The sequence below is a fragment of the Anarhichas minor genome, unplaced genomic scaffold (assembly GCF_050575085.1).
Source record: "Anarhichas minor isolate MPS153535 unplaced genomic scaffold, ASM5057508v1 ptg000001l, whole genome shotgun sequence".
Classification (NCBI taxonomy): Eukaryota; Metazoa; Chordata; class Actinopteri; order Perciformes; family Anarhichadidae; genus Anarhichas; species Anarhichas minor.
The window spans coordinates 641,246-665,133 of record NW_027466447.1 but is presented as its reverse complement, the minus strand read 5'-3'; the positions used below and the strand labels follow the sequence as shown (position 1 = coordinate 665,133).

Below are 23,888 nucleotides of genomic sequence, written 5' to 3'. Positions count from 1 at the left end.
ATAAGATTAAGAGGACATTTGATATATGACTTGTCTCTTTCCCTTAGTGCAGTGGTTCTCAAACTGTGGGGTGGTATTACAGGTGGGGCACAGGGGGAAATGCAGAATTTTTTTTAAATTTTTATTTATTTTTTTAGTAATTAATATACATGGCGAAATGTATGGAAGCCCGTTTCCGCCACTGTGAGGAAAAATACAGATCCTGTAAGTCATTATAATGAGATACTATCTCAAAATAATGACTTAGCATCTCATAATAATGACTTACTATCTCATAATAATGTTATGTTTATTTTATTTGATATGGACATCACAGTAGCATTAGAATTGTAACATACATTTATGCACAAAGCCCAGATGCACTGTGTTAAGTGTTTGAAGCAAAATGCTAATTTACAACACCTGTCCACAGGAGGCTTTTTGCCAAATTGTAGTTCCTTTTTGCACAGATATAACTTTATTTGCATTGTTCTAACAAAGTGATTGCACATTTTATTTGTTTTTGTCTGATGGAGTAATCTGGTTTACTTAAAAGTGATTGCAATTTTCTTTATTCTATTATTTGAAAAAGCACAGAAGGAGGAGTCACAAAATGTTATTTCAATAAAAGTTCAACATGGACCATTTTGTTACAATTTTGTTGTGGCGGTGGGGCATGAACATTTTTCTTCCTCCAAAGTGGGGCGCGACAGAAAAAGTTTGAGAACCACTGCCTTAGTGGTTGTAACACAGCACACACAGCACACAGCACACCTAACTATGATGTAACGGACTGTACTGATACAACCCCAGCTATTATTACTTTGTTATTATAGCATTAAAAAACAAACTCTAGAAATAGAGGGACACAGAATGCACTGCTTGCTAACATACCCATGTTTTCTTGTTTTATTTGTATTGTTGCAATAATACATCTGCTCCTATTGGAGTCAACACTATATCATTATATCGGAGGTCATTATAACTTCTGGTGGTTATTCACACACTGTTATACAGTGGTATGTACAAACGTATATGGACATTGAGGAGTACGCAACAGGCCCATTGGAAACTAGACAACTCAACTTCTGTCCTCTAATGACATCTAGTTGCAGTGACTCTTAGTATACTTTATGGATGGTTGTTGAAACATGCAGTACTTAAAAAATGGGGGCAGACTTCTAATACTCAGGGGTATCTGCTAAAAATTGGTATCTGCTACAAATCTACGTACCTGGGGCTTAATAGAAAAGCTATAGGGAGCCATCCAGGAGGCATCTTCATCATACTGCTCCACCTCCCACTCCAGCTTCAGTTCCTTCCCCTCCAGAGAGGTGAGGGGAACGTTCCACGTCTCTAGAGGCAGTCTGCGATTCCAGAAGTCAGCACGCCTAGGACCCTGTTTTTGCCTGGTGCCTGGCTCACAATCACCTTGCCCCAATGCCTATCCCTTAGAGGGGAGGGCCTACAGGGCGGCAGCTCCATGTAGTTTTTTTGGGCTGTGCCTGGCCAAGCCAGCACTAAAAGGACATGTCAGGGAATCACAAGAGTTAATATGGTATACCATCACAGCCAGGCATCCAATAGTTGTTAAGATCATTTTTGTCTGGAACAAAATGTTGGAGAGACTGACATATCATTGCCAGCCTAAAATAATATGTATTTATTAAAGCCTTTGTAATTTCTGTCTCAGGGTTTCCGAGGGGAGAAAGGGAGGGATGGACCACCAGGACCTGATGGTAAGCCTGTAAGTGCTTATCACTTTTTTATTTCATCACATTTGTATTTTTCATCATGTCATACTGCTGTCAACAGTCTTCAAGATACAAGTTGTATGCACATGATACAATCAGCTTATGTTCTAATTCTCACCAGGGTAATGTTGGGAAACCTGGGGAATCCGGCCCTCCTGGATTACCAGGGATGAAGGTAAAAAATAAGTTGCGTTACAACAGCTTCAAATCGCCATATGCTTTCTTTAAAACGCATTATCCATCAATCTGTCTTGCTATGCCGACACTATTCAGTTTTATGTCTTTTATTAAAACAAAACAAAACAAAAACGATCTTTATTGGCCGTCATCAATCGGCAATTGGTATTTGTGGCAAAAAAATCTGGGCATGGGTTGAGTTTTATGATCCGTTGCACCCCTAATATGTATCGGCTGGCTGCTAATCCCATATATCTCTCAGGTCATCACAACATCTCCAGGTTTTGCCCTGTTCAAAGTTCACTACTTGCATGTGGTCATCGAACTTTCCTTGGCCTTTGATAATGGGGAGGTTATGGAGAAAATACTCTATGGATTTTACAATGGCCTTTTAAAATGTTTGATACCATTTATTCATTTTATTGAATTAGTTCCAGACTTTGATTGCATGCTCTTACCTCCTTTCTTGCCTTGGTTGGGCAGGGTGAAGGTGGCCCAGCAGGACTAAGAGGGGAGCCTGGTCTAAAAGGCATCAAGGTAAATCTTTAAAGAAGCAGTTGTATCAGTGTTGTGGCTTTCCTAATCTGCTGCCAGTACTGATAGTACCTGATTCTGCTGATACTGCCCAGGGAGACCGAGGGGAACCAGGCTTATCAGGAGAACTAGGACCCAAGGTGAGACTCCCTTAATACAATAATGGTTAAGACAGAAACTGAGCAAATATTGACTCAGTGATAACCAGACTAATACATCAACACTTTTTTACTGTAGCCTACTAGTTTTTTGCAAGACACAGCTTTGGTTTGAGGGAGCAGACGTCTCTGGCCAGCCCCAGTTGGCCGGGCTACCTAACAGAATCATAAAAACGTGTGTCAGCACAATCATAGTGCTTGGTTAGTTTATTCGTTTATTAACTGGATCCCCATTAACTGACGCCTTAGCGGCCGCTAATCTTCCTGGGGTCCACAGAAAGGACAAAACGTGATACATACAAAACGTGCAAAACATGACGTGAAACGAACAGTTAAAAATAGTACAATCAGATACATAGTGCAGTCAAAGACTAGGATGTATATTGTCATAGCCGACCATATACACACAGTGCATCCATCATTTATACAAAGAAGGATCAGGAGACTACAAAAGCAATGGAAAACGTCAAGTAGTTAATGGCTTAATGGCCTGAGGTGAGCCTTTAATTGTTTTTTAAATGACAGATTATTACCTGTATGAGTTATATGAGGAGGTAGTAAGTTCCAAGCAGTAATTGCACGAAAAATAACTGTACGTTTGAGGAGGTTAGTTCTTGGGGTTGGAGGTATCAAGTGACCTGAGCTAGCATTGCTTGTGTGATGGTTATGTCTGTTACACGCGTATTGTATCTGATTGAAGAAATATTCAGGTGTCTGATTAAATACTACGTTTCTGAAAAATATGAGAAGGCTATAGTGGAGTTTAATTTCCACTGAGAACCATGACAGACGAGAGTGCATGTATGCTGTATTAGTTCTCATTGAACACTGGAGTGCTAATCTGGCAGCTCGGTTTTGAACCAGTTGTAGTTTATTTATGTCCTTCTTAGTTGCTGCTGACCATATGAATGGACAGTATAGCAGGTGACAAAAGACCAAGGACTGTAACACCTGACTAACAATAGAGAGTGTTAAATAAGCAAAGCACTTTCTAGTCATAGCTATGCCCCTGGCTACTTGAAGACTCTTACTCCAACATACACAACCCAGTGGCTGTGAGTTGTCTGTTTTTGATAGATCTGGTGATGCTTTTGTCTTACTCATGAATTTGGGGTAGCATTGTAAAGCTTCCTGGATAAGAACCCTTGTCAAATATTGTGCATATTTAGTATATCTTCATGGATTCATTAATATACATTATATACATGTGCAGTATGTAAAAGTGGAAATGAACCAGTTCTGGCTCCCACACCTAATGTGTCCCCCATATCAGAGGCACTACTCACAGGGACATAGGGACAATTCACTTTCTTTGTCGCACTATTTTTGCCTTGGTCCAATCAATAGGGTCATTTTAACACAGACATACAGAGCATTCATTATGATCATCTTGTTCCAATGATGAAGTGCTTTGTATTCCTGTTTTCTGGCATTACTCCTCGTCTACCAAGTGGTCCTGGAGAAAAAGCATTTCCTGTGTCGCTTCAACTGAGTAACACAATGAGTGATAGATGAACATATGAGGCCAGATTGTCTCTTATAACAAAAAGTATAATGCAGTGGTTTCCTTTTCATCTCATATGATGATTTAATTATATATTAATAATAAGATTTGTATCTAATGTAAAGCACTACCACAGTGGATGTACCAGCTCAGATTGATTCTAACATGGATACTATTTTGGGTTTGCAGTGAGTTTTAGTGTCCTGAGGTCTCATTTCTAAAACAGTGCGTAGGATTCAGACAAAATGTTTGTGTGCATACAAATTAAGACATGTGCATATGCCAAATAATATTCAGAATCATGAAAACTAAATTTATAAAAACACCTGCTAAAACTTCATTTCCTTTTATATGTTGCAAATCAACTTGGAATTGTCCGCATGTGTAACCGCCTCATATCTCGCCCTCTACGCGCCCACATGGTCAATGATCAATACATACACTTAGTCCTTTAGCAGTGCCTGTGCCATCACGCAGCATTATGCAGTATGTATATGTTTACAGCAATCAGAGTGATTGCTTCACAAGTTGCCAAACTAATCGCCACAATCAGGGTATGCCCCTCCCTGGGATTTCATTTGAAAATGGAAGTTTGATAGGTGACCCAATTCAATCATCAATTGAAGTTGAGGGTGAACTTGGCCTGCATTATGATTAGGCTTGATAATGAGGATATGGAGTGTAATGATTGTGTGAGAGCTGTCACTGGCTGTCGCAGTGGAGACACAGTCGTGTTTACTGCAGCGATTTTACACACAAAAAACATATGAAAACTAAAATCATACATGGTGATATATGAGCAGTATACGACATTATATATATATTGAAAACTTCTGACACTCTTTTCTGCAATTGTTTAATGCTAATTGATGTTCTGTTAGATTTCTACAACCCATGATGATAATTTCAACAGCTGCTCACTGCACAGTGTCAGCAGCATACAGTCCGCTCTCTGCGGTCCGTTAGGGCTCACTAGCACAAGCTACTGCTGGTTTGAATGTTTGTGATAAAGTGGATCTATAAGTAGCCAGTGATATGAAGTCAAATTAAAAGTGCGAGCCCATAACACTTAATTTCTACATTCTAGCTTCAATTCACCTCCTCAACATACGTCGCCAATTCCCCCCGTCTATCATAATGTGAAAACTTATGTGGTAAAGTTTCCATAAAGTTGCGCACATTCTTTCTTCAAGTTCATTTTTATAGATCACAACTTTTGGCCCCTTTTGTGTATATGCAATAATAAATGAGACCCCTTATGAATTAAAGAATACAAAACAATGACTACTGATTAGATAAACAAATTGAATATATTGAATATCAGTACCAAATGTCATCACATTTCCTTTTATACAGGGTCTTGCTGGCGAGAGAGGTGAGCAAGGACCTCCAGGAGAATCTGGACCAACAGTAAGATCCAGCTCTCATTAAATGTTCTGTAATTAACATTCTGAAAATGAATTTAGCAGCAAACAACTATTTGCTGTGTAAAGATATAAGTAATGTCCACCTCAGCTGAGAATGAAGTCGCTCTCCTTCTGTGTGTGTGTTGTTATCCGAGCTTCTCCTTTGTTTACATAGATGATTACAGTAATGGTGTTGAATTTGGCTGCCGCTGCTCCAGTTTTCCTCAGAGTGTGTTTATCGTCCAACCAGGGGGAGCCAGGATTACCAGGCACCACTGGACTGATTGGGACACCAGGACCAAAGGTCATGTAGTGACAACATATGTGGAAATACAGACATTACACTCATTGATAGTTAAACATTTAATTCCAGAACCTTAGGGAGTAATACTGTATGCTGCTACAGGCTCTTTGGGGAACACCTTCCCCCAGATGTTGGCACCTGGCTGCAGGGATTTTCAGCCAAAAGAGCATTTGTGAGGTCTCACACTGAGGTTTTGGTGATAACAGCTAAAGTTGGAAGACAGAGGTGGAAGTCATTTTTCGCCTCCCACTGCTCGCATAAATGTGACTGCTGGACTGTTTATGAACATTATATTTGCACAGAACAGCTAGTCAAATAACTGGACAGATGTTTGATGTCTTGTGTGTGATGGGAATAATGGGTGAGTGAGAGAAGTTGAACGAGGCAGGGTGGTAATATGTGTACGTGTACATTTCTGAGGTAGATTTATAGAGTTAGAACATTTTCAACTTGTGTGGACATGTCTGCCTTGAGCGAGTTTGCTTATTGTGCCACTTGCATCTTTCTATTGACTCTTCAAGAAAGACTGTCTGCACTGTTATTGGCAAGTGATCAGACTGGTTTTTTCTGTATAGATATCACCAACCTATCTGATGAGTTGCCATGGTCATGATATAAGCTGATGACGCAGCTTTCCAACATGAAGGCATTGCCCCCTCTTGCTGTCGTGGAGGCTGGGATACCTTGCGATGTTGTGGGGAAGCAGCAGAAAGGGAAAGAGTGAAAGTGCCAGCAGACAATTTATTTCAGTGTCTGACCACGGCTGTTTGTCTCCTTTGCTGTCTTCCATAGCGCTCTGCCAGCAGCATGAACTCTGCTCAGCACTTCCACACTTTGAAATCTAATTTGAGCATTGATAGCATCTGGACTGACAGGCATCTGTAGAAATCTGATTGGAATAGCGTTTCAAACCACCTCCAAATGTGGTTTGGATCTAATTTGCAAATTAGTGGTTTACTGCCCAAACTTACTAAAATCAAGTCAAACAATAACTCAGAAAAAACTCTCCACTTCTGTCAGTTAATTAAATTTACACCAGTGCAGGTGTACACGCCACATTCATAGTGTATATGGGATGTGTGCTTGATGTAACAGGAAAAGAGCAAGTGGCTACATGAAAGAGCGCATGCACACATCTGCAAGCATGTGAGCATGCCCACCAGCTACAAGTGTGCAATGCTATTTAGAGTTTTCTCTGAAGTCCTTTGAGTGTTCCACCAGTTTGACTCGCAGCCAGCCAGCTCAGTAATTTGGACTGTTTCGGTTATCAAAATAAACTTCTTTCTCCCACATATCTGCTCTACTCCAACTGGAGGGTGGTGGTACTCAGGGAGCTGGAACAGCACACAGCTGGTGCCCATGTGTGGATGGGGTGGGAGTGTGTGTGTGTGTGTGTGTGTGTGTGTGTGTGTGTGTGTGGGGGGGGGGGGGGGGGGGGGGGGGGGGGGTGATAACTGGGTCTGGGAAACATTAGGCAGATAACCGTTGTGACCAGTGTGTTCTGCGTTGTGTACATAGGGTGTGATGTGGAAAGGTCAGGGACACAGGAGACGGTGGAGCGTAGGGCTGGTAGTCCACAAGCAGATCCTGACTGTCTCTCTGTGTCTTTGCTGGTTAAGTTTGAACAGCAACTAGAAGCACATGTATGACCCTTTGAGAGAGTTACTGTGGGGGAACTACAGGAGGCTCTCAGGTGTGTGTGTGTGTGTGTGTGTCAGTATATAGCCATAGTCCTGTTGTTTATCATTGTTAAGAAAAAAACATCTGGCTCTTTAGCTGCTAAATACTCCACCATGTTCACCAGCTAATCTCCAACTTTATCTGTTTGCTGCTTGGCGGTTAGTGTATAGTCTGTCTCCTCAGCTTCATCAGACTTTATTTCACTGAAAACAGCTGCCTGCTGCTGCGTGGAACAGCACTCATGAGATAAGAGTGAACCAAAGAAATAAAGTTGTAGGCCGTAAAAACCCAAACAGTGCGCTGAAAGACGCTAAATCTATAGAGCTGAAGGGGAACTGTAAAGCCTGTGATAATTCTCCGTGGTTCTGTCCTCATTACCAACCCTGTCTCCTAAAAATGACATCCCCATAGACCTGAGCTGTATACTCAATTACGTTTAGAGGGAAACATTTTCTCACAGAACAGAAAACAGGGGATGGGCCCAAATGAGGACAAATACAGGGAGCAGAACTTCCAATACAAAACCTACATGCCAGCGGAGTCCAAAAATGATAAGCTGAAAACCCAAAGACCAGAAACTGGCAAAATGACAAACGAAAGAGGATCAGGACAACTGCACAACGGACACATACAGGAACATAGCAGAGGAACCGACAACCAGCAGACAAGAGACAGGACTCTAAATACACAAGAAACTAATCAGACAAGACACAGGTGGGCAGACACAAGGGCAGCCTGAACGCTGATTGAAGAGCAATGCTGATGAGACTAATACAACACAGGTGATCACAGAAACAAGGAGGGAAAACTACAGTAAACTAAACAAGAACAGCCTGCTCATGCCTTCTTTGACCAAACTGGACAGTTATGAATCACTGAAGCAAACATGAAGTATTTTGGGTGCACATGTTAGCTTTTCTCTAATATTTATTGAAGACTGACACGTACATTTATTTTGGAGAAGTGTGGATATAAATACACCACATAAATACACCACAGGTGAGCTGAGAGCGTCACAGGTTTCAATTCAGCTCCAACACAAGAAACCAGTTGAGCTGAGTCGTTAAGTCTTTCTGAAGTCACAGTGAGGTCAATTTGAAGTATTTCAGGCAGAAGCTCAACATCACTCGGCTCGATCAAAGCAACATGCTGAACATGTAGCTCCAATAAAAGACTTCCACAGCTGTGTGAGTGAATGTGAGTGTTTGTCAGGTCCTTCTGTTGACTGGTGGAGATCTGGCTCAGCAATGGAAAGGATTTATTTGACGGCTCTTTTGTAGAAACAATCAGGTCCTTAAGCTTCAACTTCAAGTACTATCATGGTCTTTCTCATGCATTGGAGCTGCACACGACTTTGATGACAGACGACTTGTTGTCACATGGCTGAAGTTTCACACTTAGGTCACCTGACAACAAGTGGTCATATGAGCAGGCCCAGGAAGCGCTTTACCTACCGTGCTCTGATATGGTTGACTGTTTTGAAAAGATCTTGGGGTCGATTGGCAGTCCAGTGTGACGCTAAAAGCTTGACTTTTCTTAATTACTTCACAACCATGAGGTGGAAATGCGGCTACAAAGCCTACCTGCCACAGACAAGGGTACAAAAATGGTGATATGTATTTAGGGGCGAGACTGTGGCTAAGTGGATAGCAGGGCTGTCTTTCAATCAGAGGGTCGGCGGTTCGATCCCCGGCTCCGGCTCTGCTAGTCGCATGTCGATGTGTCCTTGAGCAAGACACTTAACCCCAAAATTGCTCCTGTAGCTGTGCCTATGGTGTAGAAATGTGATAGAATCTGAATTGTAAGTCGCTTTGGATAAAAGCGTCTGCTGTAATGTAATGTATTTTGTTGGCTTGAAATTACTTACATTTCAGTAGGGATTGTTGAAAATCCACCATTTGTAATTTTATACCAGGAATACTGTGAACACGACCTCAGTGTCCACCGCCTGGATTTTCTTCACCATGACATCGATGAAGCCTCACATCAGAGCCAGGGAACACTGAGGTCATGTCCTTTGTATTGTTTCTGGGAGGCTAGAGATTTTGATGACCTGATGAGGAGTTTACATTCTACAACTACCACATGGAGGATTTGTTTCAAGGATGATTCTTCCAAACAGCATTTAGACCACCGTGCAGCATTAAGCCAGTTACCATAGAACTGACAGGGAGAGAACACCCAATCACAGTGAAGTAGTAAAAAAAAAAGATCCAGATGTTATCTGCTCACAATGTGGTCTCCGCCTGAGGATACAGCCTCCATTGACTGCAAATAATTTCTGTCCACCCAGCCATGACAGCTCCATTGAATGTTAATGAGCCCTTAGCTTAGATATACTCTATAAGCCTTAAGGCTGTCAGCATGCTCTTTAATCACACACTCCCGTAAAACTGCTCTCTTTCATCAACATCAACTTTCAATTTCACTGTTGGATTTGATGTTTCTCACTCAAGTCAAACAAGTTAAAAATGATCATCTTTGGGGTTGGTGTCAGTCTCTTATTATCAGGCACCGAGTTTCCTACATCCAAATTGATGGATTTTCACATGTCACAGAGAGATAAAAATATCACACATTCCTTCCCTATAATTACCAGCAGTATAACTGTTACATTTGATAAGATGTTTTTGTCTTCAAATGGGATTTTTTTACAAATCAGAGGGAAGCTACTGGGTTTATTTTTAACTCCTGTGCTTGTAATTTAATAGTAAGTTCAGAGACCCCCTAAATACATATGGAAGTTACAGCTTCTCCAGCCTGCAGGCTATCACACCTCATCAGTTCTTCAACACAAGTACCGATGTACAGAGCCCCCCCACTCCTCCGGGGGTCACCGGGTTAAAGGCGTAATACCGATGTGGTAAACACATTAATACATTGAATGCTCACTTATGCAACAGATGAGATATTATATATATATATATATATATATATATATATATATATATATAACAGATATTGCTTTGGAAGCACAGAGCTCTGGGTCAATATGCTTTTATTTTTAACCTTTTAGACTTCAAATCTGTCTGTTTGACTCTCAGAATAAGAGCAGGATATTTTATTTAACAGTTTAAAAATATTATTTGGTATTCAGCTGTTGCAAATTATAGTACAGATTGACTGGAATAATAAGTACCAAAATGTTTGGCATCTTGGCAGACAGACATTAACATGAGATGTTCAAAGGTTTGTATAAGAAGCTTTATTTCAGCAGTGCATGTCTGACGAGGCGCTACACAAACAGTGAATGGGAGAATGGCTGGTTGTGCATTTGATCATCTTAATTAAATAACTACAACTTGTGAATATGAAAGGAGCAGCTACATTTGTTGAGTGCTTTCTGTTTCCAAACTTTCTAAATGGGCATTTGCCAACTTTGCTTTACATGTTATCATTATTGTGATCATTATTGCAACAAAGCAAGCCTTGATATTACTATGAAACTATACTATATATAAACTACAATATGTGAAAATCCGGCTGTGAGTTCTTTGTATACATAGCATTTGAGCCTTGAGGATGTTTGTTGCATTCGAGGTTTTTTGTTTTGCATTTGTATTTGTAAAAAATATTTTTATAAATCAAGATGAAAAGTGGGAGGTTGAGTTTAGTTAGTTGGGGTGAATGTGTTGATTTCCACAAGAAGCTTGGACGGATGGAAGAAGTAACTGAATAAACATCCAAACCATTTAAAGCCGCATTGACTTCTCTACATAAGTCTCCTTCTTATCTGTTAAACGTGAACACACACATCTTGTCCTGCACCTTAGTTTGTTGAATTAGCGACCAAACAAACAGAGGCAAATTGCACTGCTAACGTTAGCCAATTAGCTGCGCAGCTGCAGCACATTAAACAGGATGTAAACATACCTGCACATTTCACTTGGGCCTGCTTGGTTGCTGATATGGTCCTTACTCTACACTACCACTGGCTACATCCCCAGTTGGTGTACTTTGTCTCTCATTCCTCTCCTGGGGCTCAGCCTGCCAGCTGCTGTCCATTTAACAAAGACAGGGACATGAGCCTCAGGCAGCTAAAACGAAAAGGTGCATATGTGATAGTTCCCCAAATAACTTTTTTCTTTCTTTTACTAATAAAGAAATAATGATACATTTAAAAATCACGTTGACATTATTTTTCACTACAATACTAAATGTGACTTCACTTTGACTTAAAAGTGCTCTTAAAGTGATCTAACTGTCAGTCACCTAACATTGTATCTGATCAAAATAAACATTTACTTTAAGACCCTTGGATTCCCCCAAAAAATATCCATTTTGAGAACAATACATTAAACTGACAACATGTAATAACTGTACCATCACTCATTATATTTAATGAGGTGATTAATGATGGAGATATTGGAGCTGCTGTTTTACTCGTGTAAAAGTGAGGCACATATGGAACATTCCTTGACATGTACTGAACCCCCACCCCTAAACAAACACACAGGATGTGCTATTTATAATGACAGAGTGCACAGACATGCCGTCTGTGGTAGTGACATAATTTGAGGTTAGAATTAATCAGCCTGGCTGCCAGTCTTCTTTTTTCCCTCTGTTGTCTGTTATGGAGGGTGGACAGTTTTTTTTTGAAGGTTCTATATAGGAGAGTGAAGGAGCATGGTGCAACAAGGGGTGACAAATATATGGTCTATAAAGTCTGCTGAAATGAGCTTTTAATATTAATTTCAGTCGGAGACTACTAGTACTAGGACACGCTTTCAACAATTTTTAGAGGGACTCGTTCTTTGGTGGAAAGTGGTAATTTGACACACTTGAGCGAACCAAACCTTTAACTTTCCAGGACATGTTGAAATGGTTGTTTGTCCTAAATATGATTTGCTGGTTAGACAGTGCATTGTCAGCAACAAAAGGTTTGAGACCAAAGATTTGAGATACACGGCCGATAATCATCCCCCTGGATGTATTCTTGTGAGATACCCAAACTACATCAACTGGATCATTTCTCTCTCTCTGTCTTCTTGTTTCCTTTCTGTCTGCACTATTTCTGCTAACACTGACAAATTGGCCTATCGATCTCCTCTTCTTCCAACTCTCAATCGTGAACAAGCGTCTGACACACTCGAACTCCCTCACTTGAGGCAGCAACTGAGCAGTAGACACTGTTTAGTTTGATCCCGTTTTAAAAGGATCTTGTCAGACATGGACTTTTGTTGTTGTATTGTTCTGCTAACTGTCTTTATCTTTTATTGACTTTTCTTTTTGATCCCCAACCAGGATTCATTCAAGTGTAGTTAATCTCACAGACGTCTAGCAGTCACAGTCTCTTCAGCCTTTAACAGTATGTGGCATGGTGAAGTAGCAGCATAGTCTGCTCACAGGTTAGTCTGGTCTCTGTGCACTTGTCTATTTTCTCTTGTTCTAGTCATCCAAAAATGTATGTCATCTTGTCATTTATTTGGCCGTGGTGGGCGTCTTGGCTGTGTAATTATGAGGTCTGTTGCTCTTATGGGTTCATGCGCGTATAGTGCGGCGAGACACTTCAAAAGAAAACAGACACAGTGGAGAGCTAATTCAGTTGTTTCCTCACTGCCAACATGCAGAGCTCTGCACTTAAAATATATGCTGGTGGGTCTGGTAACGTCTGTGTCTGCAGAGAGTGAATTCAAAAAACTGCCTTGATCCTCATGGTGACATACTTAAAGCCCTGCAGAGACCTGAACCAGGACTATAGTTAGACCATAGATAAAGTCCAGGTTAAGAGGAAGATCAGGTTCAACGAGATCTGGTCCAAAGGGGTAAACGACAAGAGCCAGTTAACTGCAATCACCTCACCGGATTTTGTTTTAGATGAACCAATTAACAGACATTATCATAGATTATAGGTTGCCGTGTTAGAGGGTGTGACAACACAAGGCTCTCTCCGTCATGACGCTCTCCCAGTCTAGAAGTTCTGTGGAGAGTTTCCCTCAGGAGAAACGTACTGCTGTGTGGGACATGCAGAGCTTCATATGTGAATATACATAAATATTTATATATTCAATTCACATTTCTTGACATTTTGAAGATCTGATGGTCATCATGTTTTCTTTATTGTCAACAAATCCCATGCGCCGTCTTAAACAGCAATAATGTATCCTACTAACAAGCATTATGTGTGTATCCAGAGCATGATACATATTCTTCCTCTGTGTTATTGACCCACACTGTTTCAGTGTACCATGAACATACACACTGTCATTTATTTGAAATCTTTCCCACATAAACCATCCTGCTGCCACAGATATTCTCCGAAGCCCAAAATGAGTAGTAACCCACCTTTGAAAATAGTCCCCAACAAATGCACTGTTTTTTCCTGTTGGAGTAACGTTTGCTAAAAACGACATTGTCCATTTTTTGGGGGGTAAATTATTAATCTTTTTCTTTCGTAAAAGTATATATTTACGATCCATTTATAAAAGACTTATGCCTTCAGAAGGAACCAGTAGCTTGGGGGTTAGGCCACAGACAAAGTAGAGTAGTAGAAAAGTAACACATTGTCCGTTTTTCTCAGCAATCAATAAATCAAATGTTTTCAAAAAAAAGAAAAAAATCCGGTATGACTGTAATAAGCCTGTAACTATTGAATGGTCTACCTGTGCTGTGCACTCATTGCGCGTCAATGGAGTCTTCCACAAGGTGCTAGCTTGAGAGCTGTGTAACAATAGCTATGTTCATTGTTTACGTTCATTTTGATAATTTATGGGGAACACCATTGGAGGGAGGCCTGAAGGGACGGGCTGTCAGTGTTGCTGACTTGGCAAAATTCTCACTAGATTTAGCCACTTTTGGAGCTAGTGCTGCAAGTTGACAAGAGTTGGCACACTGGATTGGGTTTTTGGTTTGGATCATTTGAAAATCTGGCATACTCTTGCTGGTTTCACCAATGTTACCGACTCCTTCTTTGATTGATGGCTGAAAAATTTTGTCAACTAAAGATGTTTTTTATGACGATTTTTGATGCCACGAAAGCCAGAGAAAGGGAGAAGTGGTGTGTATGTTAGGACACTACAACACCAAGTTTGATATATGCATGTGACTTAACAAATAAATGGCTTGCAGTACCAGAATATATTTTACAGCTTGTTTCACATGTTCATTGCCAGTGGCGGTGTGTTAGCATGGTACACACTGGAACATGTTCACATACAGCTTGAGTCCCACTATATTCATCAAACAGGAGGGGTTTGAGAGGGAAACCAAGAAGTGGTTTTGGTGTGTTGAGGACGGTTAAAACTTTATTCGCATGCTGTGTTGTGGCTAAAAATGGGTTTGTTTGCTGCTGTTCATTTCTGTTTTAACGAGCTCCCGCCTTGCAAGATCTCCACACCACAGAATTCGCCTGGTGTTTGTGCGTCACTATAACTGCCACTGATAAACTCACAACACGCCATATTCAAACAATTCCCTAAGATGCAAGTAGCACGGATTAACCACTTTCCCCTGTGGGTAACTTGATACAAGAGGGAAGTTTTACAGACAAGCAAAAGTAGCACATTAATGTGCATGAATCTAGACCACTGCAATCCCACTCCGTATATGTTTGCATGGTGTACTCTGCTTTTAGCAATAGAAAGGACAACTTCATTGTTAAGTTTTTATTTCAAAATGTGTCCGTCTTTGTTGAGCAATTCATCCCCGGCTCCGCTAGTCGCATGTCGATGTGTCCTTGAGCAAGACACTTAACCCCAAAATGCTCCCATAGCTGTTCCTATGGTGTGTGAATGTGATAGAATCCGATGGGCAGGTGTCACTTAGCCCCAGCCATCAGTGTGTGAATGGGTGTGAATGGGTGAATGATGACATGTAGTGTGAAAGCGCTTTGAGTGGTCGGAAAGACTAGAAAAGCGCAATATCTGTGCAGAAAGCAATAAATTGCAGAGTAATGTTTATATGTATAGTGGTATATATAAAAATGAGAATATGCTGAGACATATACAGCATGAACAGTATGAACAGCATGAAAAGTGTGTAATAAATGGACTAAAATATATACGTATGAACATGTTACAGTAGGCAGTTGTGTGCAGAGTGAAAATAGAAGTAATGATGGCATAGATATGATACAAGGTGGTATAAATCTCAATAATGAATACATGTGAGAGTGTACACAGTACAAGTATGCATATGATATAAGTACATGTAGGTGAATCATATTTAATATGTTTTTCTTTTAATCATATTCTCTACTCTACAAGACTCTTGCTATCCTGTTGAACTCGTCACCAAACCCCTCGTAAGGTGAAACATACTGACATGTCTGTTGTGTCTTCAGGGAGTGAAGGGAGTCAGTGGTGCTGCCGGAGCTCAAGGCACCCCGGTGAGTTGATTCTGTGTTTATTACAGAATGCTGATTTTAAAATGTATACAGGTGATATCTGTCAACTGTTGAAGGGTTCAGTTATTTGATAGTGAAGTTAAAACATCACTCTGTGATGAATCTGCAGCAATTACAAGTCAGAGAAAAAGGATAAAGATCAATGCATTAATACCGGTTATTAGAGCATAATTCACAAAGTTGCAGCTGCTGATGAATGCAGAGACAGCTTACAAAACATAATTCCTGTTCACTCAGCATTCCGTACATATAACAAGCTACTGGTTTTTAAATGCTCCCATAAAGGACAAACATGAGAGCTCAGATTCATTGGCGCTTTTACGCATTGCTGCGTGTGCTCGTAAACTCACTGCCCACCCACACACACAAACACACACATACACACTGCAAATACACACACTGAAAATACACAAGTGCACACACGAGGACACAGAATGGACAAAGCTGTCCTAAGCCTTTGTGTCTGCACACGGGCCATGAGCGGTCAGGCTCCATTAAAGCCGGAGTGGGGAGTTTAATTTTTGCCGTCATTGGGCAAATATTCCATAATGACCTTTCAGCATATTGTAATTCAATTGGTCTGAGAGAAAACTAGACCTCTGCACCTTTTCTTAACTCTGTTTTCAGGCTTTAACAAATCTAGCCAGTGACAGGAGACCTTGGCCAATTATCAGGTATCAGAGAGCAGATGCAATGCAATTGGTTCTACAAAAGGAGATGCCAATGCATGTCCCTCAACAATATCCGGCAAAAAAAACAAAACTAAACCTGATTGAAAATAATATTTGACCTTATTTCCATAGAACAAAAAAAATATGTATCTGAATATCCTTTGATGTTTGTTAAAAAACATATTTATCATAGCTGTTGAAGGCCATCATATTAAAGGGGCTGCACAACTATTTCAAATGTCAAAGTCAATTTTAACTGTTGGCTGTGTTAAGAACACTTTTACATCTCGTGTCTGCAAGGGTCAGGTCTCATCACTGTCACACCCCACAACCACATACTCACTCTTTATAGGAGGCAGTGTGTAAAGCACACATACTACATATATGCACAAGAAAACCACATACACACGGGCCTGTTTCTCCTGTCTCTTCTAATTACACAACCTTGAGTACTAATGTCCAGACACCCAGTGTGTCTGGATGTAGGTTACACAAACTGTGTGAAATGCAGTGGACACCCATGTTAACATGTGCATGTGTTAACATGCAGACCTCTGTATGTCCACAGTAGCAGACAGCATTGCGTGCGGAGCAACTCCACACTGCATCCAAAACCAAACCCTCCCTTCCTAATCAAGCTGATGTTTAGATGGAACGCTGGAAACAAAAAACTGTAAATGCAGGTTTTATGATTGTAAATAGTTTTACTATACTACATCCTCCTGCTTGTTATTGCCTTGTAACAGAGGCTGCATTAAACTGTCTTTGTGTTCTTTCAGGGTGTTTGATTGTCACACAAATGTAGACACAAACAAGCAAACAATTCTTACATGTATGTAGTCACAGAAGTATCCCCGAATAAAGGATGATGAGCAAAGCTGAAAATATCTAATATGAACACACATGGTTACAACTGAAAGTTTATATCCAGATTATTAACAATGAAGATAAAATGAGGTGACATCATGTAATCTTTACAAACCCATCACTGTGTCATCCACAGGGTGTTCAGGGACCTCCTGGCGAAGTGGGCCTAAAGGGACCTCAGGTAGAGTGTGACCTGAAAATGACTCGTCAGAATCATTGCTGTCTTGAAGCCCTTTCCACAGTTGTTGTTTTCTCTTTATCTTAAATGCTTTTTTAGGGAGAGGGAGGCTTGCCTGGGCCACGAGGACTACCTGGAATAGACGGGACACTGGTTAGTATAACATCATCACTCTTTCAGTTTTCTTCATCATGCTGCAACGATTCAGTGATGTTTCCCAATATTGGCACCTCATTTGTTTTTAGCAAAAACAATTGCTGCAGGAATCACATCTTGTGTTGCTGCACTAGAGAATTCTGCTAGTTTGTCGGGCAACACATTCTCACTTCCAGCTTGCAGAATACCGCCAGTGGTCAGTGGTCCACGCTCTAGGTACTCCTCTAGTGTCAGTGTTCGCTCGTTGTATGCATACAGTCTGTCAAAAATAAACTTGCAGTGTAGGTTTATGTAGTTTTTAGGTTTATGGAAGTTACATGACAAATCTATTGCAAAATAAGTCACCAATGACTTGTTTCACAGGAGACACAAACACCTGAGTGAAAGTCCTGTGTTTGTTTGACCCATACATGCACAGTCGCACACTTTATACTGCGTCTGTTGTTCTGACTGTCAGATAATGATGTGTATGGGTTTACATTGTAGTTCACTTGAAAGCCTGGTGCTGGTCTCATACAGAAGGGATAAGTGCTGAAGGATGTCTCAGTGCATTGGTATCAGCATAGTCTCAGTATGATCCAAATGAAGTGCTTTCATCTACCAGCGTCTGAAACCCCCTTTCTGAATGATGAATCTATGTTTTCTGTAACTTTCTTAAACAGACAATCATGCCCACTTAACACAGCAACTGGCCAGGTGTGCAAAGATGTGAAAATCAGGCATCGGTTGAACTTCTCTTTAATTAAACCCTCTCTCTTAAAAAAATGTCACACAGCTACTTCTGACACATTTTGTGTGTACAACTGAATGAACACCTTCGAGGAAAGTGTTTGCCATTGCCTCCATTTCCATAGTTCTTTGTTTGATATTAAAAACATGTGAGCAAGACACAGAACTTTTGGAGAGAGATTGGGGAGGCAGTAGGTTTCCAGCCAATAGTAGAGTTAGCAATGACAAGGACTGCAGGTAATTTGGCATTCCAAATTGGTAGTAGACAGGAAACAAATAGCCAAAAAGTCAAACCAAATGTTGACTAAATAAAGGCTATTGACTATTGTCCCAATTGGCAGTTGTCAAATTTCGCCCTGTCAAATAAACCAAGAAAAAGGCCCATACAGTCAGCCCACGTGGGCTTTCTGACCAATAGTCGGCCCTCCTTAAAGACCTTTAACTGTTAACCCACGGGATTAGTGTCTTGCATGCAGGGGTGCTGTGGTTGAAGTGGCAAGCTGCAACAATTTCCGGTGCACAAATGTTTTTAATCCATCATTTACCGCCAGCTGCAGTGTATGTGCAAAACAGGCAACTATGTCCCCGGTTCACCCGTCCGGGAGAGTCAGCAGCCACAATGTATTATGCATTGTCGTGGATACATGCAGCCACTTTCACAGTAATACTCCACTGCATCAATTAGTTTAGCTGCAAAGTTGTCAGCCTGGCATAACATTAGCAAGTGCCCGGTCAAGAAAGAGAGAGTGTATGACAATGAGTATGAAGTCAGCAGTAGTGTTATAGCTGCGAACGTAGCAGTGCAATGTGTGTACAGTTTATAAATGCTACAACTCCTTAAGACCCAAGCCAAGGTCCTGCAACCATGATGATTGGGGTGAAGGGGGTTAGCCTTGAAGCTAGCAACAGCTCCGGCTTAGATGAAGCTAGGCTGATCTTTAAGGTGGACAAGTTATTTTCCTTCCAGCTTTTTTCCAGCATTAATTGGTCAAAATTGTTATTGTTGGTTAACGGTTAAATGGATAATTATTAACTTCCCTAAAACTGGTGGTTTGGCCCACATTTAATCCTTATGGGATCAACATATTCAAAGCATATCACAAATTGTTACCTATAAGTGAGTAAGAGGGTCCACCTGTTTTCACATTTGTCTTTGAGCACTGCAGTCGTATCTGCTAGACTACAATTCACATTACCATCTCTGCAGTCAGCTCATAATGAGATCATTAATTCAGCCCAGGCACCATAGGAGTCCATTTGATTTACTTAGCAATGCCATTAAGGTGGTGAGTGGCTGTTAATTTAGAGCCAAAGTCAGATGAGTGTGTGTGGATTTACAACTGTACACACAATCAGGGCACCCCCCTCTGGTAAACAAGATTACACAGGGACAGATGCAATTACAGCAGAGCATTGTGAATACACAGACCTCCATGGTGATCCTTGGAAAGTATGTTTGCAGCTCTACTGCCCTCTTGTGGTCAAGGTGAGACAGTACAGATAGATGGAGTGAAGAGTCCAGTGAACACTGAATGGAAAGGCTTGTACTGTAACTCAGGACACATTTGCCTTGAGGAAATGAATCGGTGGACGGCCATGGATCAACGACACCGAAAATGATTCAGTATATTTTCTGTATCCTGATCCAATATCAAAATAAGAAACATAAATGGCTTGAATACAGATTTGATCATTTCAAAATTGGGTCTATTTTTAGACTGCATTTGGTTCATACTTTTTATGTGGCACATAAAGCTTTGATAAAACAAACAAAGAGCTAAAAGCTGGTGTAGCCTGCTGCATAGATCTAAGTGCACAGAGGTCCCCAACCACAATATTCACCTTAGTCTTCATCCTCCTCTTTCCTGTCAGTAGAGCAGAGCACTGCTCTATACAGACAAACACACACACACACAGAGTGAAGAGGAGGAAATAGGATGAGTCACCCCTTGTATCTTGTATCTTGGCAACCATATACAATGACTATACATAGAGGCCAAAGTTATTGTCAGTTGACCCAACCAGCACCAATCAAATTTGGCATTTGGAATGTGCATACGTACTCCTGGTTTGGCTCCTTATTCATCAATAAACGTTAAATGGTATGTCTTTATCGCTTGAAATTGTGTATTTTAATTGCCTATATTATCAATGTGTTTCCCCAGCAACTCATCAACTTTAGTATTGAATTGATACTTTTACAAACTGAAAGGGCTTAAAATGTTCAGATGCAAATGTCAACACAAATCATTCAAACCCCTTCAGCTTTAAAATCATTTCTAAATTGGGAAACTGTGTCTGGATCATAACAATATCAATAAAATGGGCTCCCACACACTGGATAAATGCTCTTAATAATGTAATAGTCACCATGTGACCAAGGAGGTCTATGTACACCTGATTCAACCCAGATGTGAACCCCAGCTATCACCAGAACTCCATATCAATCCAATATCAGTTACATATCAATCAATAGGTTGCAATCAAATCTCTGAATAAAGGGATGTGATAAATATATGACAGTTTGGAAAAATACATAATCCAACATAACTGACCATTCATTAAATTCCTCCCCCAAACAGTGATTGTCCAATTATAACTTAGCAAGCGTAACTTGAAACAGCAGGCCTGTTGAACATTAGAGTTCTCCCAGGCAGCAACCTCCGGTTCTGCTAAGTGAAGCCGATGCAGAAGTGCCTTAAACCTGCATTCTCTCTACTGGCCACCAGGGGGCGACTCCTCTGGTTGTATAGAAGTCTATGAGAAAATGACTCTACTTCTCTCTTGATTTATTACCTCAGTAAACATTGTAAACATGAGTTTATGGTCTCAATCTCTAGTTCCAAGTCTTCTTCGATACAGCATGATGTTCATTTAGTACATTATGGTCCATTTAGAGTGATTGTGATTGACAGGTCGCTGGCACTACCAGAGACGTATTCGGTGTCTCTACATCACTCCTCCGTCATCCAAATATGGTAACTTACATTCACCGGTTGCAAAAAGTCAACATGGCAACACCTGTATTCAAAGATGGCAAACTCGAGGCTTCATAACAGCAGTCCACAAACCAATGGGTGACGTCACGATGACTGCGTCCACTTCTTATATACAGTCTGTGAGTTCTCCAAAACACAAGAGCTAAAGCGAGAGGAACGGAGGCCTGTTTGTCTCACACATTAGCTGAGATTGTTGGCATTTCCAGCTAACTAGTTTACTATCCGCTGTAGCAGCTGAGAGTTACTTCAGAGGCCAAGGGGCACATCACTAACTAACTGCATTTGTATTTGGTTTCAGGTTAAGCGCAATATTATGTATGTCTATCAAGTCACATTATGCCTTTAGCGAGTGGAGACTAACACTGGCCATCCCTGACCCGTCTAAAAGTGACAGTGATACCTGGAGCATTGTAGTTTGAACGTAGGGCCACTGACCAACGTTTGTGGATGAGTTGGGAGTGAGAATCAATACTCCGTGACATTATAGTAACGCATATCTGTGGATATTAAATGTAGAGTGGCGATTGATATGTATTCAACACTTATATTGTGGTATAATATTTCATTTATGATGAGTACCCATATTGTTATTGTTTGGCTTGTTATTGAAAAGAGGCTCATGTTACCTGTTTTCCCCTCATAGTCAATCCGATTACTGGACAGTGGATGTATTTGCGTGCGTTTCTCTGGTGAAGGCACGTAGGAAGATAGAGCTGGACTCTGGACACAGCAGAATGCTTTGTTGAATATGCAAACTAGCGTGTGTTTGCACGCTCAAAGCTTGCAAGTGTGGATGTGCATGAGTTTGTTTGTGCGTGTGTGCGTTTGTGAGTGGACCTGCGCCATCTCATTTCTCCCTCAGTACCTCCTGACTAAGCCGTCACGCACTCTGTCACATTCAGCCCAAAGCACTGTGTCTGTCTCTTTCATCTCATTCTCTCTACCCCTCTCATGCCCTTCCTCCCTTGTCCTTTCCCTCCCCTCCCTCTCCTTTTCCTTGTCTCCTTCAATATCTCTCTTCGTCCAGGGAATCCAGGGAGCCAAGGGGCCTCGGGGGCCGCCCGGAGAGATCGGCCAAGATGGTCCCAAGGTCCGTACATTGAACGTTATAATTAGTTATTATGCTAATGGGCCGCTGCTCCCCAGCTGCTCGGCTATTCTCAGCCCCTCCTAATGCTGCAACCTCCCTCCCTGTTCTCTTGATGTTCCCGTAGAGAAAACTATGTTTTGCTGAGAGGGAGCCAACTTGTTTGAAATCATTATTGTTGGTGTTTCTAAATATGATATAAATGCTAATCTGCCAAGGACAGTTGATATTTGGACATTAGGACTTTTAACACAGAATCTTTACACTATGCTATACTTGAAGAATCTGAATTCTTCTTGTATTGTATCTTTATTGTACCTCCCAGTGGTGGAAAAGTAACTAAGTACATTGACGCAAGTAGGCTACTAAATTTCTGCTACTTTATACTTCTACTCCACTACAATTCAGAGACAAATATTGTACTTTTTGCTCCACTACATTTATTAAATCACTTGCTAGTTACTTATTTTAATCAGCAATACAAAATATATTCAATAACTAAAACCTTATATAACAAGTACAGGTAAAGATAAGCCATCATAAGATGGGCAATTTACAAGCTAACAGTGTATAAAGTTATTAAAATGATCTCCACCTTTACCAGCTGAAACATTAAACTCCAAGTCTGCACGTGAGCCCTCTGGACCTCTCTGAATGGACACAGCAGTACTTTCTCTAGTTAGGAAAGCTGTCACCACCACTGATGCCTCGTGTGATTGGCCCATGCTGTTTAACAGGGAAGAGACAAGCAACATGACTGGCTGAGAGTACGGTGATTAATCACCACATGCTATGATCTATTATCCCCTTCAGAAGAAACTTCTTTGTGCATGCTGTGCTGCAGCTACACTCTCATGTGCTCTCACCGACCTGTGTGCCGCGCTTTGTGACCGATGAATTAGAGCGCTACGATTTGTGTTACGCATTAGATTTAGGAGCGAGTGTAATCAACAGAAGTATCCTCAGACATATGTGTTGTGTGTTTTATTTAGGGGACGTGTGGAGATCTAGGGGTCACTGGTCCCGTTGGTCCACCAGGCCAGAAGGTGAGTGGAGCAGCGGATTATCCGCCACATCACATTGGTTCCTTTCACCTCTGTCTTCACTGCTCTCCAGCACTGCATCCTGCTGTCTGTTTTCATTTCGATGTCTTTCTGTCTGCCTCCTTGTGTTTTCTGTAATACCTACTTTATTTATTCTTACACTAGATAATTACAGGCATTTACATTATACCTAGTGTCACTAGATAATTGTTTTCTTTAGTTAGAATGGGGACATGGAGGTAGCCTAGCAGCAGGGGGAATCAGCTAGCTTAGCTCTGTCCAAAGTGAAATAATACATCTATAGACACACTAATTACT

At 41.0% G+C, this 23,888-nt stretch overlaps 1 protein-coding gene across 1 annotated transcript in view; it reads left to right on the top strand.

The window, feature by feature from the left end:
- Nucleotides 1-23,888, top strand: part of LOC142952616 (uncharacterized) — a 47,663-nt gene that overhangs the window by 9,911 nt on the left and 13,864 nt on the right. The window contains exons 12-23 of the mRNA XM_076097321.1: nucleotides 1,673-1,726; nucleotides 1,855-1,908; nucleotides 2,394-2,447; nucleotides 2,540-2,584; nucleotides 5,463-5,516; nucleotides 5,763-5,816; nucleotides 14,485-14,493; nucleotides 15,778-15,822; nucleotides 17,515-17,559; nucleotides 17,656-17,709; nucleotides 22,477-22,530; nucleotides 23,520-23,573. Of these exons, the coding sequence (XP_075953436.1) occupies nucleotides 1,673-1,726; nucleotides 1,855-1,908; nucleotides 2,394-2,447; nucleotides 2,540-2,584; nucleotides 5,463-5,516; nucleotides 5,763-5,816; nucleotides 14,485-14,493; nucleotides 15,778-15,822; nucleotides 17,515-17,559; nucleotides 17,656-17,709; nucleotides 22,477-22,530; nucleotides 23,520-23,573 (576 nt within the window). The remainder of the gene's footprint in view (nucleotides 1-1,672; nucleotides 1,727-1,854; nucleotides 1,909-2,393; nucleotides 2,448-2,539; nucleotides 2,585-5,462; nucleotides 5,517-5,762; nucleotides 5,817-14,484; nucleotides 14,494-15,777; nucleotides 15,823-17,514; nucleotides 17,560-17,655; nucleotides 17,710-22,476; nucleotides 22,531-23,519; nucleotides 23,574-23,888) is intronic.